The sequence below is a fragment of the Melanostigma gelatinosum genome, assembly GCF_949748355.1.
Source record: "Melanostigma gelatinosum genome assembly, chromosome: 16".
NCBI classification, from domain to species: Eukaryota; Metazoa; Chordata; class Actinopteri; order Perciformes; family Zoarcidae; genus Melanostigma; species Melanostigma gelatinosum.
The window spans coordinates 10,860,820-10,880,614 of record NC_136649.1 but is presented as its reverse complement, the minus strand read 5'-3'; the positions used below and the strand labels follow the sequence as shown (position 1 = coordinate 10,880,614).

Genomic DNA, 19,795 nt, shown 5'->3' with positions numbered 1-19,795 from the left:
CTGTATATATAGGAGGTGCAACCAAACTGAAACATTTTGGTGTTAATATAGGACTAGCCCCTGAAGTTTGCTTCCTGCCCCATTAACTCTACAGGTTGAATGACTCTATGTGCTTACCTGAAGCTGGGGGTGTTCTGTGGGTAGAGCCGGGACAGAAGATCTGCCGAGAACGAGTGTCTGCGAGAAACAAATAGTCTTCCTCTGAGCTTTGTGGGGGAGCCCAGATCAGGAGACTCTGGGCTCTCTGGTCCCGGAGGCAGGGCCCTTTCCAGCCGCTGCAATTCCCTCTTAGCTTCCAACAGATGCCGCTTGCGGGCGATGTTCTCCAGCTGGTAGTGCAACTTTTTCCGACGGATGCGGCTCTCGGAGCGGCAAAGGGCGTGATGCTTTAGTAGCTCCTCCTGCACCGCCTTCTTCCTGGCCCGTATCACCTGGGATGGCTGATCCACTGTCTCACCTTCAGGCTCCTCACACGCATGACTTGCCTCTCGCTCCAGGAGGGTTGAGGGGATGAGATCTGTCTGAACTCCAGACTCTTGGGTGATTCTCAGCTCTGCGGTTGTTAGACGATGTTTCTCCAGCATAATCCACTGCTGGACTGTTGGGATAAGATTTACAGAAGGTGTATCATTAGGTGTAGATGTCTTACAAATGCAATATTTCAACTCATTCTGAGGTGCTTATCCAATATTCTCTAAAGCTGTTGACAATTTTGGTTTGGATTTTGAAAGTTGACAGTTGAGCAATGGCATTTTTTGTGTCGGTGGAAAGACGACTTACTCTCACGGTGCTGCTGTCGGAGGTGGGCCTGCTCCCTCTCCAGCTCTCTCTCAGCCCTCCTTTGTTCCGGCTGAATCTCCTGTCGCAGACTCTCCACGAAGCGCTGCTGCTCCTCCATGCGCTGCCTCGCAGAGGGCTCCTCGCTGGGGGAGAGACAGGCACCCAGCTGGCCTTGGAGCTTCAGATCTTCGACACTATGAAACAGACCCATAGATACAGGGTCAAATACAAAGTGAGCAAACCAGAAGGTAAAAATAAATCATTTTACCTCACCTAGGTACAATTTCACGTCTAGAATTTAACAGTGAGGTGGTGGCAGGTTTGAAGTAAATGCAACTGTTGTTAGTTTTCAGTTCAGCCTCTCAGCAGTAACCAAGCAACGGCTGAGCCTGTCCTGTAAACAGCTAACTGGGATTGTTCAGGAGCGTGGGGGCTACTGGAAACACATGCCATCTGCAACCACTGAACCGAAAGACGCATGAAGCATTGGCCTATTTCTGCTGCATGAATATGACACAACGCATGTATCAAATATGTATGCTGCATGTTGGCAGAATGAGCTCTCTGTGCAGAACACACAGTATACACAGAGGGATGAATATAGTGCTGGGTGATGATTCCATCCAACGATATCAAGTTTACCTGTGGTTGTAGGTGCAGGTCATGTCACCATCGCTGGCCTGAGAACATTTAAGAGAAGACCAACTTTAATATTTACCAGCAATAAACAAATCAGAACTATGCTCAGAACAAATATGTTGTAGAAAATGATCTGAAACAATATTGTGTATCACTAGCTTCACAGTATGTCAATTACAGCATCTCATTTATTTGCTCATCATCAATATTATCAGCGCTGCCATCACAACCAACGGCCTCGTGTTCATTTCCAGCCGAGCGGCACCCACCCGTCTGCGTTCCCGGAGGACGGCTGCCTCGGCTGGGTGGTTGAAGCGGAACTTGTGCACTCCTCCCAAGGTGATCACCGTCCCTGGAGACAAGAGAGACGTCTCCTTCATCACAAGCTGTCCTCATCCTGCAGCAGTGTGTTGTGGGTGTATGCGGTGCAGTGTGTGTCTATACGTTTACCCTTTGGAAGAACCTTTAAGTGTATTGTATACATATACTGTAATTGTCAATAATTAAATCTTATCTGTTCATTGTGTATATATATATATATATATATTTAATGCTCAGTGTCAAGTGCTGCTCAGGTCTGATTTTATGCATGAACGAATGTCTATTCTGCTACATCAGCAATGCTAAGAAGATGATATTGTGATATGATGCTCTTCTATTTACTAGTCTTTACAACTTAAATAGCTTACAGTGTAAGATTTTCATAAATTTTTTTCTGGCATTTATTCTACTATACGCAATAAATTCATTTACAGTAATTTAACTCTCTAAGTGGTAGTTTGCAATGTCAGCAGCAGAGTCTGCCATTACCGTGCAGTGACCTTTAAGGTGTCATTTTGAAAAGAGGAATACCGGTATTATTAAGATATTCTCAGTGTCTTAATACTACAATAACAAGTAAAAATAAACAACTGGTGTCGCCAAATCAATCATAATTGAAATATTACGGATCATTACTTTCTCTTTCTAAGCATGAAGGGGACAACAGTTGCAGATAAGTGTTAACAGTCAAACTAAAGTTATATTCAAGTTTCATGCCGGCATATCCGCAACACTCAGATCACATATTTAAAACATGCAACAACTTTTCTTTTTGCTGCCGTTCTCTTTGACTACAAAATGCAGTGTGAGCAAACGGTTTAGTTGAGGACAGGAGCAGACCTTGAGCCAGTCTGCAGGGCTCGGTGACTTCTCGGTCGTTTAGCAGGCAGACGCAGCCCGGCAGCGGTCTGAGCGTTACCACACCTCCGTGGTTTTCAATCTCACAGCTGGCACTGCCCCGCAGAACTAGGAAGAGAATGCAGAAGAAACACAATCACACCGAGTTCGAAAGCCGTGCAGCTACTGCACTTCTAAATATATTCAGCACTCAGTGCAGCATTTAATTAAAAGTCAACAGTCCGTTTTATGATGGACAGTAAAATGTTGTATTATGCATTCTTGCATATATTCTGCAGTGTTTTATATTGTGTTTTGTCGAAAGCTGGCAGTTTGCTGCATATCTACGCTGGGATAATGCATGGTTGTAAGATGCTTTATCGTAATGTATTGTAAGAATTTCCACTCATGTAATGTACAAACAGTCAAGACAAAATCTTATGCAGTTTTAAAAGGAATATTTGCAGCTGGATGAGGAAACATGGAGACCAATGAATAAACAATACCTATTTGTGGTTTTTCAAACTGTTCCTGAGGTCCTATGTGGGTAACTCCTTCCTGTTAGAAAAAGGCAATGTGTAAACATGGCAGCTGTATATTTAAAATCGACATAAACAAAAACATCAAAAGAACTTTTATGCATTCCGGATATTAGCAGGTTGTGCTCAAAACACAAGCAATAGTGGATATAATGACAATAATTTTACACAATGATCTTCAGGGGACTATTGTCCTTTCACTTCTAATCTCCCACTTATCATTTGTTTACTTTGAAGTCTTATCTATCGAGATTAAAGGCTTTATTATATGGTGTCAGGACCACATGCATTCCCAGGTGGCCTCGGCTCTTCACATGCAGGAAACAGTGTAATTGTCAGGCCTAAGGGTATGCTTGTCATTGTCAGAATCAGGACAGTTTAAGCTCCCCAAAGTCCTAGCCTCAGAACTAAGAGCCTCTGATCCAACCGAGCTTCATGCATTGTGGAAGACACATACACCCAGAGATGGGAGATCGACAGGACAGTTGGAGGGTAGAGAGAAGAGAAGAGACAGTAGAAACGCACCTTTTCTCAAGGGTTTTTCAAGCAGAACAAAGAGAAATAGTGGAAGAATCTAGTAGAAAAAACAGAAATTGGTTTAGTCAAGACAGCTAACAAATCAGTAACTCGAGAGTTGGAGAAAAGTAGAGCAAATGCAAAGAATATCAGTTTGTGGGAGTTTGCGTCATGTTGAAATGAGTGCTGTGTCGCTGGGGATGAAGAGAAATGTACAAAGGCAAGGCAAGGTAAGGCAAGTTTATTTGTATAGCACATTTCAACAACAAGGTAATTCAAAGTGCTTCACATAAAACCATTAAAAGCATCAAAACATAAGGCAAAAGAAAAGGAGATTTAAAAAGAATTAAGAACATTCATTGCATTAAAACATTAAAAAACAGTGTAAGAAATAAAATACAGTAGTAAAATGCAGAAATGCAGGAAATTGATTAATATATTAATTGAATGTGGTTCAATTAAAGGCAGCAGCAAACAGAAAAGTCTTCAATCTTGATTTAAAGGAGCTGAGGGTCTCAGCAGACCTGCAGCTTTCTGGGACTTTGTTCATAAAGATTCATAAAGAATAGACTTCATGAAGATGGACAGTTAAATAATAATTTAATAAAACAAAACATTCCACTTTATGGACACTTCTATTTCATGGTCATACCCTGAGGTGATAGAAGACGACCCCGGTGCTGAGAACGTCTCCATCGAGCGTGACCAGGTGTGGCTGGAGGGAGTTGATGAGGAATCCGGCCCGGTCTCGGTTGATGTCCACACTGTACTGCTCCAGCAGCTCCTTCTTGTCTCTCCAGCTCTCCGACCAGTCCTTCGTCAGCTGCTCCACCTGAGGAGGGGCCACGGATGAAGACGATGAAGGAAGGGAATTAAGAGAGGGGGTCGAAACCAGGGGGGTAAATATCTGTGTTCAGGGAGTTAATAATTATTAGTACTGCTGCTGCTGCTATTTCAACTACCACTTCCTGCTACTACTGAAAAACAAGAACATTATTTACAAAATGTAACTGTGTTACAACGTATGATTGTACAGTTTAAACCCAAATGTTTCCCTGACATTTCCCAACAAGTTTCAAAGTCTGAAGAAAAGAAATACTTGTCACAGATGTGTAGTTATTTCTACACACAGGTTTTGTGATATCCACTGCTGAGACATCTGCTGCCATCCCAGCACAACAGAGGTGAGTGGAATCTTGTTTATGGAGCTCAATCCATTGAAAAAGTACATTTGAAAGAAACAATGTCTTAGTTACTTAGGATAACCCACAGACCTCACTGAGAAGATATGTTTTCTAATAAGAAAGATCCTCATCAAGTCAGAAGAAGTCGAAAAAATAGAAGGCAACAATCTCAAAATCTAGAGGGAAACAGCTATTTAGATACAGCAAGGGGAAACTGTTTCATGTAACTTGTGTGAAGTGATCTTTTAAGTCAAGTTCCTCAGCCTGCTGAATAATGGTGCCCTGTATTTCTTTATAGTGTCAAACGGATGATCCGTGATGTGTGAAGGACCACTGACTCTGTGAGGCAGATGTAACAATGTGTGCGTGTGTGTGTGTGTCCACCCTGTGTTACCTTTAGTTCGTTCTGTAGCACGATGTCAGAAAGATTTCCATCCCTCTCATCGCTCAGGGAGGGGCTGATATTACGCTGCTGTCAATGGAGAGGGTGAAAAATGATCAGTGAAAATACTGTGCAAAAGGAAAAATATCACATGCGTTACAATGCAATCATTCAATCTTTACCATCCAGGGGATTACAAATGTCACAAAGACACAAAGCACTCTATTAAGCCGTTGCTACAAAAACTTGTAATGTGGGGATCTCTTTTAGTCAAAGCCTTACAGCACTAAGAGGGCTTTTTTTGGAGGGGGGGGGGGACGACGACACCGTAGGGAGTACTCCAAGGAGAGTTAGCGCTATACTCTAATGATAAAAGGCTCCCATACCATTTCAAAGCTGAGCAGCATGCTCTTCAGCCTGTCAATCTCCTCTCTCAGTTCCCGGATCAGCCGAACACTGGCATCCTGCACACAAAGCAAAGCTCACACCAAGATGCTGAAAACATTTCGATCAAACATTAAAGTCTTGGCATGGGACTCCAAACAGCCACTGACCTCATTAACCCGAGGCGTGTTGACGATATTTTTGGCATGGGCGGCGTAGCGCAGGGTGCTGAGGGTCTCGTTGTAACTGATAGCGGAGGGCGAGACCGCTGCAACACAAACACACACAAAAAACACACAAGTAAAGACATACAAACACAGGAATTAGCACTCGCATCACAGAAAATACGTTTCATGAGAGAGACTTAAAGGACCATTCCAGTGGTTTTACCAGGGTGGTCACATTACTGCAAACTATTTCCCAAAGCATGACCATCCATTTTTAGATTTCATTTCCAACCTCCCTGCCAGCTGTTAGATTACATACAAAAACATAGAAAAGGACCCTGAAGACATTTATCTTTATCACCGTTACATTATTTTGTTTTGCAGCAGCTACAATACGTTTCATGCAAATCTTCAATGTTAGTGAGTTCAAGTGCTAAAACACTAAAAAGAGAATTAAGACTTGGTCGGCATTAAAAATAAAGTCATTTTTGTTTTCTTATTTTCCATGTTTGCCTTTAGGGTTTGATATTGATATTAAACAGCTTATGATTGCAAACCATTCAACTCTAAACTTTCAGTTAAAGCTTTTACATAGAAACACATGCAATTTATAGTTAATGAACCAAAACGTGGAAAATCCCTTCCATGGTCCTTTTCACAATACTGACATCTATTCCACTTACTTGCGATCATGATGGTCTTAGAGTTGCCGCCCAGGCTGTCTTTCAGCAGCCAGGTTAGGACTGAGTCTCTGTAGGGGATGAAGCAGTGCCTCCTCCCTCCTCCTCCTCCTCCTCCTCCAGACAGGGAGCTGCTGTGGCTTCCCACCGTGCTGCCATCCCCCTCAGAGGCCATGCTGTTGATACTCTGACAGCTGCTGGACATCTGGGAGTTCTGGGCTGTGGAGGCATTGGGAAGAAGAAGTACAATGGTTGAGGGATCGATGAAGAGTGTTACAGAAGAGAATCGAACACTGCGAGGATCAAGGAAATGGTAAACAGGAATTTATGGAGGTCCATCCTAGATTTAATTCCAACTGTCTCCGTTTACCAAGAGCAGATATGACGATGCCCAAAGTGACGAGCGACTTGTTGATGTTGGAGCCCTCTGTCAGTCTATCCCTGCAGTAGTGGGGGTCCGCTCGCTCACTGTCAGACACATCGTGAAAACAACATGTCAGTCGCAATGATTAAAAACACAGATTATACAATCAAAAAAGTGTGGAATCAAACATTTTTTAAATCTCAGGGCAGTAGCCAAAGCCCACTAGGGGGCAGTTTAGTCAATGACTTTGACTCAACAGAACACACACAACAGAAGGAAATAACAGTTTCACCTCCCAGCCAAGTCCACCAGGTTAATCTTGCTGACAGTTTCTGAAGGAAGGTTATTTTCTAGGATTGCCTTTGGAGAAAAGACAAGAGTAATGAGACGGGAATCTGCGAGTGAGTGTAGCTGTAGCTACGCTGATTGGAGGGCTGAGCGAGATGATGACCTGTGTGTACTGGATGGTGAAGATGGCGTGAGATCTGCTGCTGGCATCGTGGTTGTGAGTCGCTGCGGTGATTCGGTTGGCGATGCCTTCCGCTAAAAGGTCCATGGCCTGCTTGCAGTCGGAGACCACGTGCTGGGAGAGGTCTGATGAGAGGGGAAAGAAATGAGAATTAACTAAGAGTGCTTACGCTTTATATCAACCTCAAAATCTTTGTTAATGTACTGACACACTGGGAAGTAATTTGTGTGAAACTTGGGGTGGAAAACTCCCAGTCAGAGTAAGACCAGATACATTGTTATGTATCAAGGTGCACATTATACAAAAATATGTTATTTTACAGAATCTTCTAAAGATTTTGAAAGGATTTTTATGCTTTCGTATGGCTGCCAGAGGAATAAGGTTACACTGGTGGAATTAGTCAAATAAATAAAACATTATTGACCATCTGACACTTTTTGTAAACATGGTGTTGAGAGATAAATCTGAGAAGAAAAAAAACAACATAAAACTGACAATGACCAGAGACTTTCCTCAGGAAACATGGAAAAGACATTTAGGCAGAAGAATAAAAAAAAAAAAAAAAAATTTAAATGTGAAAAAGACACAAACAGGAAATGTGAGTCATCGACGTTTGCTCCTGCTTGAACAATTGTTTTAAATAAAACAACAAAAAAACTCTACTTCCAGGTGTGAATCATACATTTTAAGAGGCTGTTAAACACATGCACACACAGATTACCACAGAGGCGCATGGTGCTATAACATGTGGTTACTTATTCCTTGTTCTAATAAGAACATTTACCTTAAATATTTATATTATTCCAAAAGAATAAGAGTGACAGTGAAACACTGTTTGATGGACAAGAAGTATAAGCTGGAAGCCTTTAATGCGCTCTTTGTGGGAGGTGACGTGTTCTCCTTGGAACCACGAGGAAATGACTTCACTTCCTCTGGTCTGCTGGGATTTCTCCAGATACTGACAATGAGTGGATGCGGGGCTTCGCACACAGTGACGGGGCGGATGAGAGGGCGCGAAGGAAAGAGAGAGAGGGGGGGGGAGGATGAGAGAGAGAGAGTCCGAGCCCAAGACCGACAAGTCTGCACCGGATCAAAATCTCCATCAAGAGAACTAAATTCCCTCCCTGACCACACACCACAGTGACTAAACTAAACTTACAAGACATGAGCTGCAGAATACTGCAGATGTTACACATCCAAGTCCATCATTTGACCAAAGGATGTGTCTGAGAGTGTAGAGCAAAGAAGCTTTAACCTTTGGTTTCCACTCTCATCGTCACTCTTATTGCAAATTGTTTTCAGACAGATTCTTTGACTACATGATCCATTTCTGAGTGTGGGGTCATGTTTGAACATTGAATTGGAATTATAATGTATTTGAAAAGGTCTTTATACATACTCTTAACTCTTTACCTTTTCTGCACAGGTTTAATATGTCTATGAGTATTCCCACATATGTAGGTGTGTGTATATATAGTAAAGAAGTAAAGTTAATACAAATAAATAAAACAAATTATTTTTGGGGGCAAGAGTTGAGAATCAGCACCTTCTATATCCTGTTCTTGCTGAAATAGCAAAGAAAGGACGCCTTTGGAATGTAAACCGAGTTCAGCTCTGGGATGTACAGTGTTGAAGTACATGTTTAATGTCCACCACTTTACAAAGGCGGTAGAAGGAAACTGAACACTAACCTTGTACGTAGGGTCCTTTCTCGGGGTGTTCTCTAACTCTCAGGGAGGCTCTCTTCTTCTGCTCTCCTCCTCTCAGCAGGTCTCGCACACGCTCATTGTAGATCTCCAGGAAGCTGCAGAAGGGACGAGACAACACACTGCTATCAGGACACACACTTGATGGGACGTCACCGGTGATCATTCAACGTCAATATGCATATGTACTGTCCCATTATGCTTTATGTGAGTTGGGGGGACGGGGGGGGGGGACATAACACAATACACCCTGGCTTTATGTGAACCAGATCAACCTAACGACCCAGACACACGGTCTACTCCTGTAATTACATAAAGCATAATATCTGCTTTGTCAAATTAACATTGCCTTCAAGAAAGCTGAGGATGCCTCCAACACCGACAAGGATACAGTTTGTGATTTGCATTGTTTTGCCTGCAGCTTTGCAGCATAATTGCTCCGTAAGTACCCGTGTAATTTGAACGTCAACGTCAGAAAACCAATTCAAATTGCGGTGATTAAAAAAGAGAAACGGAGAGACAGTCGCACACAGTCAGGCGTTTGTAACGCAATACCTGATCTCCACTCTGCTCGAGTTTTGCTCATCAGGAAAAGTGTCTTCAGACCTAAAGAGACCCTGCAAGGAAAGGAGAAATCAAAATGACTTCACACCACGACGACGGACACTCAAGCACTTCAATCATCACACTGAACTGTTCAATCCACTGACGTACCTGACAGATCCGAGGGGTCAAGCCAATGGAGTCCTGACATCATACAGAAGGAAACAATGAACGTTTGCTTATTGTCAGTGCAGCCGGATCTGGGTTCATACTTTGTGTAACAGTTGCCGAAACTGTGCCTGGTGAGTGTGTATACAATGCCATGCAGTGATTTCAGTGTGCTCCTCACCGGTGTCCCCATCATGGTGTACGTCTTTCCAGATCCCGTTTGTCCGTACGCAAACAGGCACACATTGTAGCCCTCCGAGGCTCCAGACAGCACCGACACACCCAGGTCCTGGAACACCTGAGGAACATTAACGCACACAGAGAAAGACTGACTCAGAGACGGCTATAAATGACTTGGTGGAGTAGAAAAATGTCAAGATAATTAATAAGGGTGCTGATTCAGGACTTCAAATAAACATGTTAGCAATAGAAGTCTTTTTTTAGTAAGATTGGAAATGCCTGTAAACACATCTGAAGGCATGTTTAAAATGCAAACATAGGTGCTGATGGGGTGCAAAACAGCGTAAGCCGACGACCTTGATCTTACGTGCGTTGTGTTTTTTTACACGAGTGGAGGTTAACACCGAGGTTTCACGATCACAATGCTGTGGCACCGGGCCAGTGGTGGGGAGGTAATGTAGCTTCCTGCTGAGGTGTTTGGGTAAGGAGCAGGGAGGTCAGTTAACACTCCGGGTAAACAACTCAGCAGAATGCGTATGTGAGGGAATCAAATGCGAGGGTGAAAAGACTTTGAGACGTGACCGGGTCAGGAAAATAAACGTTGGATAAAAGCACGGTGGTGAGACGTGGGGTCGGGGGGAGTCCGACTGAAAACAATCCACTGAGGCCTTTTGTTTTCCTTCTCTCCGTCTGTGTTGCTGAGTCTGGAGATTATTAGCACGAGGGCAGATCACAACCACTGTACCCACGAACAAACTCCATCATCCCAATATCAGACAAGTATAACATTCCTATACCCAGATATAAATACAAGATCAAGATATACATCTACTGGAATATGCACTCAGTTGTCAGTTTATGAGGTACTACTTGGTACTCCTGCAGTAAATGTCTCCCTAAACGACCATCGTAATGTTCAGTTTGTGTTGAAACTGTTCCAGAAAGATGTTGATTCGACTTTAGGATCATTTCGGAGGCTGCACTTTGGGGTGCTGTTGACTAATCGTTTCAGCTCTGTATTTGGCACCAGCGTCAAACAGAGTGCCACGTCTAGAAGCCACTTACTCTGCTGCCGGGGGGGAAATATGGACCTAGTTCACTTCCAGAGCTGGCAAAAAGCCAACCAGCATATTACGTTCCCTGTTCCCCTAAAAAACCTGTTTTTCCATGGTATCATCACACAGGCATACATTGGCAGATACTTATCTTCTTGTGGGAGTCAGTCAAGTGTCCCATGATAAGAACGGATAATTAATTACACACCTTGCTGCACCCGACACATTGTGAATGGCGAGTGTGGGTGTTTCTTATTTATTATAGGTCATCAGCGCCTAAAGCATGTAGAGCTGCAGCCATTGATTGATTATTACATCAATCAATGGAGCAATCGGACATTAAATACTTAAGGAGCAATATTAAATAAAGTAAAAGCAATCTGAAAAGGATTCAATGGTCATCTGGTTGTTCCTAGGAGTGTGTGAATCTGTGTGTTGATATTCATCAGCCTTGAGATTTCTCTGCGTAAAGGAAAATATTAAACACTGACTCTGTGGAGTGAAGCTCACACAGAGACCAGCGTCTTATCTCACCACAACTGATGAAGCAAAAAGCACCCAAGTCTAGCACAGAGACTTGAAATCAGGTTTAAGTCACTCGAATTTAGTCAAAATATTTCAGTCACTTTGCTTTCAAAAGCTCAAGAATATGAAGTTGAAACACCAGTTTGTCAATTCAAGGGCTACCATCTAGTATTTTAATTATTAAGTACTCTGCAGATTATTTTTCCGAGAAAAAGCAGAGTTTAGCCTAGAAAATGTCCAACAAACGTCCATAACAATTTCCCAGTCTTCAAATGTCTTGTTCTATTCAACAACAAGCTGTAATCGTTGCTCATTCATTTCCTGTCAATCGTCTAATTGAATTATTGTCTCACCCTTTCATCTCGAGATCATTTACAGACAACAAAAAGAACAATAAGGTTAATCTGCTTTTTTTCATTTCCCATTTCCCTTATTCCTTCACAAACCTACAAGTGCTGAAAAGGATATTAAAGATGTTAAAGGTAATTAATTCACAAGGTATAAAAAAAGTAAACGTTCTCTCCATTGTCTATCATTGTGTCTTTTGTACTGTTGGGCAGACCAAACAACACATGTGAAGATGCAGCTACGGCGCTGGAAACATTTGTCCCCGCTTCCTGACAGTTTAAAGACTAAACTATTGACCAAAAAAAGACCGTTACAGATTAACCAATACAGAAAATAGCTGTTAGCTGCAGCCCAACAAACACATTTTTCATTTTAACGTATTGCTCTGTAGCCTAGCCAACCGTGTGCAGACAACCGCCACGTGTAACTCGTAAAAGTGCTGCCACAGCGGCTGTCTCACTCAGTCACCTGATATAAATCACCCAACAGGCACCGTGGTGCAGACATCTAACACAACGTTATTGCTATGTATGGAACCCATTATAAACCTGGGAACTAAGACTTTTAGCCCAACTGGGACTGAAACTAACAGAGAAAAGCTGAATTTGAGTTTTCCTGTTAAGAACATTGAAACCGTGTGTTACGTAACTTTCCCCGATAAACAGTGATGTGACAAAGTGTGCAGCCCTCTGGAGTCCAGACCACCTGGAGCTGCCCCCTGAATGGAGGCTTAAGCATGAAGACAAAAAGCAGCCCCGGCCTTGTGCTCATCCCACTATTCAAAAACAGACTCAGACAACCTGTCCTCCCTCAAAGACATAGAATCAATACAGCTCTTGTTAAAACTGACCCTCTTAAAGTCACTCTGTGGGGGCTACGACAAGGCTGAGGGTCCCTCCAGGCTGAGCACAAAGACCAGGAACTTCACTTCAACTCTGTGCTCCGTCTCTGAACTTGACTCTCTTTTCTCTCTGTACACCATCTCTTTTGTTTTCAAAACGGCAAAATGCGTAAAAGAACGGCAGAATAAAACCACAATAGGAAGCATAACCCTATTTCAACCTCTAGAGTTTGTCTAAACCAGGGATTCCAAAGTGTGATTCCCAAAGTGTGGCAGCTCGCGCACCCCTGGGGGTGCGCGAGCTGCCTCTAGGGGGTGCGCGAGAGGAAAAATGTAATGGTGGTCTCATGGTGCAGTCCTGTCTCCTAAAAATAACGTTCCCCCAAAACTAAAATGCATTCTCAATTACGTTTGACTAAAAACGTATTTTCTCCCCGATTACATTTGTGTTTGACGTATTACAAATACTCCCGGATTTTACATGCGGGCCTTTGTGGAGGTATTGTAGCCGCGTAATGTTCCTCGTTGCTCAGCCTGGATGAGCGCGTTTCTCTGGAGACAGGCGGCGTGTTGTGGTAGTATTCTGACCACGTAATAGGGAGAAGGAGAGGCGGTGGTGGAGAGGAAAAAAAAGGTTGAAGTGTTAAAATGTTGATTAGAAACGTATTTGTAATACGTCAATGTAATACGTCAAACACAAACGTAATCAGGGAGAAAATACGTTTTTAGTCAAACGTAATTGAGAATGCATTTTAGTTTTGGGGGAACGTAATTTTTAGGAGACAGTCGGTGCAGTGAGGTTCTGGCTAACAGCTGTCTGAAGCCCTCTTATTTACTTCGATCATCACCTGAACACCAAGCATGCCAGTGCAAGTCAAAAGCCCCTTACATTTTTTATATCGAAATCGGAGGAGTTACAAAACAGCCCAAAACAACTGGAGTCTCATTCATGTGTTGGGTCTACAAAACACACACTACGGGCTTCATATCTGGTTACAGAATAGCAAGAAAGGGGCTACCGCACAGAATCGCCCAAGACGTGTGCTTGACAGCTGCCAAAGAGATGGTGGAATGTATGATTGGAGAGAGAGAAGCAAACAAGTTGGACATGATCCCGGTGTCCAACAACACTGTGTCGCGCCGCATCGATGCTTTGTCCGAAGACATCCTGGCTACATTAGTCGGTCGCGTGAAGAAGAGTGAGTGTTACTCTCTGTGAGTAGACGAGCCTACAGATGTGGCTAATCTGGCCAATCTTCTGGTGTACGTCCGTTACCTTTTCGAAGGAACGGTGCAGGAAGAGTTTTTGTCTTTTTTTGTGTTTTTTATCTTGTAAACAAACGCCACGCGCGAGCAAACTGTTCTCTCATTGGTCCGATTTTTAGACTCTGTTGCTTTTTATTTTTTAAGGTGTGTGTGGGGGGGGGGGGGTGCGTGAACACAAAAGTTTGGGAACCGCTGGTCTAGACCAGCGGTTCCCAAACTTTTTAGGCCACGCACCCCCTTCTACATCCCGACCGGGTTCGCGCACCCCCCCCCCCCCCCATTAAAAAAAATAAATAAAAAAAAGACGCAACAGAGCCTTTTAAGCCTTCATAGCCGCATAAGAATCGGACCAATGAGAGAACAGTTTGCTCGCGCGTGGCATTTGTTTACAAGATTTAGTCCGCTGTTAAATGTTGCAGTGTGAACACAAACCGAACAAAGGAGCAAGTGCAACATTGTATCATATTAATCCCTGAATCAGAACAAAGCAAACGAACTGAAGGTGTGAAAACGCACTGAAACACTGCAACAAAGTTTCAATAACTTTCAGTGACACAAGGCGTCACTTTTAAAGAGCAATACGGATGTGAGGACACACGCACAGGCTCAGAGGCAGATTATCACATTTAATTTACAATTAATGAGCGACTAATGTAGCCAGGATGTCTTCGGACAAAGCATCGATGCGGCGCGACACAGTGTTGTTGGACACCGGGATCATGTCCAACTTTTTTGCTTCTTTCTCCCCAATCATACATTCCACCATCTCTCTGGCAGCTGGTGAGCTCACGTCTTCAGTGATTGTGTGCGGTAGCCCCTTTCTCGCTATTCTGTAACCAGATATGAAGCCCGTAGTGCGTCATTTATAGACCAACACATGAATGAGACTGCAGTTGTTTTGGCTGTTTTGTAACTCCTCCAATTTCGATATAAACAATGTAAGGGGCTTTTGACTTGCACTGGCATGCTTGGTGTTCAGGTGGCGACGTAAATAAGAGCTTCAGACTGTTAGCCAGAACCTCGCTGCACACCACGCACTGTGGCTTTGGGGAATCTGCGTTGCCAATACAAGTGAAGCCCAGACACAGATACTTTTCATCATATTCCCTCTTTTTTTCCCAGTCTGATGCTCACTCTCGTTTCCTCTTTTTCACCTTGACTCCGCGATGGGCCGATGTGCTCCCGATTTGTCTGTGCAATCCCTTCCTCCTTCCTCCGTCTCATCTTCCTCTGACTCGATTTCTTCTCCCGGTCTCTCCCCACGCACCTCTCCGTTCCCCTCGCCTCCGATTCCTCTCTCTCTCTCTGTCCCTCTCCTCTTTTATGACTGATAGCTTCAGATGTCCCACCTGACAGTTTTTAAATTAAAATTACATTTTTTTTTTATATTTAATATTATTACACCATCAGACCGCCATTACACTTTTCCTCTCGCGCACCCCCTAGAGGCAGCTCGCGCACCCCCAGGGGTGCGCGCACCCCACTTTGGGAATCCCTGGTCTAGACGATCATGTCGGGCAACTTTAAAACAATCCTGTTGTTTGTCATCTCTGTCACACCGATATAAATCACAAGTTTGTAATTTGTGCTCTGACTGCTGAAATGGACATGAAGGCCGTCTGCCACAACCTACTTTCACAGTTTCCTGCGGCATTTTGAGGTATTTTTGGACGAACAAAGCAGTTGAGGTAGGAGGCAGATTGCATTGTGGGAATGAAAATGTACTCCAGGATCAAATGAAGCAGGAGAAAAACAGCCTGGAGATAAAGAGATTGGGCCACAGCCATAGTAAGTGTGCAGGCTTGGTTGGTCGCCTCAGAACACACAGGGGACAGACTGAACACCTACATTAACAGGAAGGCGGTTGTCATTAGCACGCCACTGCACGTGTGTGTGTGTGTGTGTGTGTGTGTGTGTGTGTGTGTGTGTGTGTGTGTGTGTGTGTGTGTGTGTGTGTCTGCTCGGTTCAGCCATTTAGAGGAAACAGCATCCACAACAAGGACAAAAGCTTCAGAGTTTGCTTCCCTCTCTGGGAAAAAGTACAAACAATCTAACAATGAAAGAGGAAAAGCAGAACATAGATTTCATTCTTGTACAGGAAAAGCAGCTCAAACTCCTCCGGTCAAAACGGAGCGAAAGGAAGGAAGAATAAAAAAGGCTTTAGGGTTAGAAGGGATCTAAGCAGGTCTCGGAGAAAGTGGGTAACTACTTTAAATCTGTACTGCCACATGATATACATCCACTTTAAAATAAAGTGGTGACATACAAACAAGACGCCGTTATCGTGTAAAATCCTACTGGCAACAGATCTCAAAAGGAAAGGGTTGGCCCAGACCTCTCTTCTGAAAAACAAGGAACCAGCTGGGTCTCATGCCAGAGATCAGAGAACACTTTCCCCCCCAAAGTGGCAGCCTAGTTGGTGGCCTGGTAACAGAAAAAAAAGGAGAAAGGTAGCAAATTGGGTAAGAAAAGTTGAAAAAGAGTGAAAGAGAAGGACAGCATGAAAACAAGTGAAGAAGTAATGGTGTAATGGCTCTGTAATGAGACAAGTCCTGTAATCACTGGCTGTGGAAAAAGCCAATTGCTGGTCGGGTTTTATGTGGCCGGCTCTACACTAAACCCTGGAGAAGTATTTATGTGTAGTGTGTGTGTGTGTGTGAGAGAGAGTAAATGTGTGTAACATGTCGTCAGGGGTGATGGCAAAAGGCCAGACAAGCACAGTAAAGCACTTCGCCACATTTAAAAACTTGAGCTTCTCGTTGCTTTTGCCAGGTTTGATGCAACCTAGAGGGCAGAGATTAATTTCCCCTCCACCACTGCTCTCACGGGGAGGACCTCAGAGTGAAAGAGTAAGTGCAAAAGGAGACGCAACTTTCTCCCAAACATGATATCTAACAAACAACGCTATCAACTGGACAGCTGCAGAAGAGGCGAAGGTCGCTCGGCTCCCGTCCCAAGCTTTCCAACTGGGTTAGACAAACAGCTGAGCAAAAGTTAAACGCTTTGGTTTAGACACAGGAAAAGAAATGTCACTGGAGACATCCTTGTCCTTACTTCCCGCTAGGAATCTGGGTTAGAGAATCAGAAGGTGAGAGAGGGAGAGATGTGTGGAGTGGACTACAGGGAGGGAGGACACAGACAGGGAGACAGAATCACGAGCAGAAAAAGGAGGCATGGAGGAAGTTGTTTGGCCAGAGTTCAACAATGCTCTCGTTTGTCACACTCGGACAGAATTTGTAGGTCAAATTAGTATGGGGAGAGCAGAGAGGGAGGAGGGAGAGACAGGGATGTGCAGGCCAAAACAGTTAGGCTGCTCTTCATTACTCAGGCCTCCCTCCAGTGTGTGGGGGGCGGGGGGGGGAATGAAGGCAGAAGTCTCTCTGGCAGAGCATTCCATTTAGCAGTACACTCTTGTTGCGACTGCATGCGGCAAACAGCTGGACTTAAAACAGATACACAACACCATATCTGGAGAGTTTGGAGATTTGCTGCTCCTCGTTAAAGGGGCCAAAGCACAACGCTGTGGAAAATTACTTCTTCAGCCTTCAGACTGATGGGAGCTGTGTGTGACATCCACAGGGTACAGTGGTACCATAGACGGGGGTAACCTGGACCAGTACTACCACAGAGCTCACCTACTATTCCTACACTCTGTGAGTGTGTTGTGTGAGGATCCACAGCCATCAGTTACCCCAAGAATATCAAAAACATGTGATGTTTAAGACACATTAGGTCAGATAATGAAATAACAAAGCAGAAAAGCTTCTCGTTAGATCTTCACCAATCAGTGAACAAAATATCCAACTTTAGCACCCAGATTGCCGATTGACTCGTCTCCATGACATGACGACTCGGGACCGAATAAGCCGGAGACGGACGACGTAGCGCTGCAACATGCGTCTTTCAGTTTAATTACGCGCTTTCATTTTTTAGAAATGTGTTTGTATTGTTATTTGTTGTTGAATAAAAAACATTTTCCAAAAGGTTTGGTGCGTTTTAAGCATGTTTGTGATCTCGAGGGGTTAAAACAAGTAAGTCCAGTAAGTCCATACGTAGATCACAGGTGCTTTTCCTGTACCCATATGGAGGAGGTCTCGTATTTCCTCATTGACTGCATGCGTGATTCGCTGATCTGTTTGTGGTTAATTCAAACCAGGCCGGACTGTGTTGAGGGGGAGCAAACGCACATGTGTGTTTGGAGGATTCTTCTCATACACAGAGAGGCTATTCTCTCTCTGACACACAGACCTAGAAACACTGTGAGAGCATAATCAAATCTCACAAACACACACACACACAAGGAGGAGGAGACGAGGGAAAAACCCCAGCAAGCCGACTCCGTTTGGCAATAAAAAACAGCATTGTGCTCTGAGATTAATCCTAAGCAGCAGTGACGTCTTTGCGCTGAGATTTAACTGTGAAACATTACTTTGCGAGGCAGCTGTGAGTTTGGCTGAGGAGGCACCGTGGATCCTCCTGCCCATTCCCCTCCTCCTGCTCCTCCTGCTCCTCCTCTACCCGAGGAATTCACATTTGCAGACTCTCTCTCTCTTCGTGCCTAATCAGTTTCTCTCGCTATTCTCCATCTCAATCCTCCGCTGCTTTTTTCAATTTACTCGCCATGTTTCTTACTATCAGAAGCAATGGAAAAAAGTTTGGAAAAAAGTTTTTTATTAGCTTAATATATAGCCTCAAAATAAAGGCAGCATTGAGACAAACAGTCCCAACAGCTGGCTCACATTATGGATTATGTTTCTCTTCCAAAAAGCTTACTTCTTCTCACCTGGCAGAGCCCTACTCCTTCCTCTCTGCTCAATTTTCTTCTAGAAACTTTTTTCACTCAAAGATACAACGTAAAAACAAGTTGGTTTTCTTGTCGGGAGCCTCCAGCGACAAGAATGCAACCACGTCTGCGCCGCAACATATAGTAAGACACCACAGTTCTGTCTACACTCTCTGCTGTAACCGTGTATCTGGTGTAAACCATCAGCGATGCATGGACAGGTACATGCACCCCCGATGGAAGGCGCTGGGTGTGTTGGGAAAGCGCTGGACCGGGAAAGCAAGAGTTAAGATCCACTTTTCCCCGTGTCTCATTCCACCACTGGCTCACATTGTCTTCGTCTCGTGGGGACTATAATGCGAGACGAATTCAGAGCACGTCCCTCTTCCTGGTCTGAAAAAAAGCAACGCATGCTAAAAGATGTTTTTAAAGTAGAAACCATGAGAAAATCCAGCGCTGGCAAAAAGCCCCAACTCATTAATGGTTTAAGAATATATGTGGATCCCAGATAAGAGAGGAAAGATCCCATACGTGAGAACTACTGCCTCAACGTAATGCCACTACGTGAACTGAGGCGACTCCACAGTAGTGGGGGAATTAACATCAAGTCCCAACATCGCTGTAAAGTTTTGGTTGTGGATAACAAATCGGAGACATGTTCACTGCTCTAAACAGCTATTTGTCTGGTAAAATAGTTAAGAGTGGCTCTTGGATGATTGTGTCCACCTGCCACTGTGCTCCATTCATCTGGCCTGCTGCTCTACAACACAAACACGGTATTCTCTGCTTTTTACATCAAGCACCGCATCTTCAGATCCACCAGAGAGATGCCCTATTCAAATTAATTCAAGGGTGATGTGATCAGTTAACGGCTGACGTCGGTCTTCTACGAGATTCTTTGTTAAAAGCAATGTTAAATGCAATTCTTTGCATTCTGGTGCAGGAAGAAGAGGTCAGATTTAAATCCTCTGTCCTTCAGTGGTGTCCTTTTCGCCCCCGCCCCCACCGGGACAACAGAGGAATGTCTTGTTGCAACCGGGTTCGCTGTGACTGGACACAATTCTGCTGAGGAGAGCGGCAGCCAAAGCCAGAGCCAGCAAGAGAGGAATGAAAAGAAG

At 44.0% G+C, this 19,795-nt stretch overlaps 1 protein-coding gene across 1 annotated transcript in view; it reads right to left on the bottom strand.

Moving 5' to 3' along the window:
* Positions 1 to 19,795, bottom strand: part of stard9 (StAR-related lipid transfer (START) domain containing 9) — a 38,606-nt gene that overhangs the window by 12,902 nt on the left and 5,909 nt on the right. Inside the window, exons 4-21 of the mRNA XM_079286119.1 lie at positions 9,861 to 9,977; positions 9,683 to 9,715; positions 9,524 to 9,585; positions 8,954 to 9,066; positions 7,245 to 7,387; positions 7,086 to 7,153; positions 6,800 to 6,897; positions 6,433 to 6,648; positions 5,753 to 5,850; positions 5,585 to 5,662; positions 5,211 to 5,288; positions 4,285 to 4,464; positions 3,084 to 3,135; positions 2,581 to 2,706; positions 1,689 to 1,771; positions 1,423 to 1,460; positions 781 to 974; positions 118 to 598 (exon numbers count right to left, since the gene is read on the bottom strand). Coding sequence (XP_079142245.1) covers positions 118 to 598; positions 781 to 974; positions 1,423 to 1,460; positions 1,689 to 1,771; positions 2,581 to 2,706; positions 3,084 to 3,135; positions 4,285 to 4,464; positions 5,211 to 5,288; positions 5,585 to 5,662; positions 5,753 to 5,850; positions 6,433 to 6,648; positions 6,800 to 6,897; positions 7,086 to 7,153; positions 7,245 to 7,387; positions 8,954 to 9,066; positions 9,524 to 9,585; positions 9,683 to 9,715; positions 9,861 to 9,977 — 2,258 coding nt within the window. The remainder of the gene's footprint in view (positions 1 to 117; positions 599 to 780; positions 975 to 1,422; positions 1,461 to 1,688; positions 1,772 to 2,580; positions 2,707 to 3,083; positions 3,136 to 4,284; positions 4,465 to 5,210; positions 5,289 to 5,584; positions 5,663 to 5,752; positions 5,851 to 6,432; positions 6,649 to 6,799; positions 6,898 to 7,085; positions 7,154 to 7,244; positions 7,388 to 8,953; positions 9,067 to 9,523; positions 9,586 to 9,682; positions 9,716 to 9,860; positions 9,978 to 19,795) is intronic.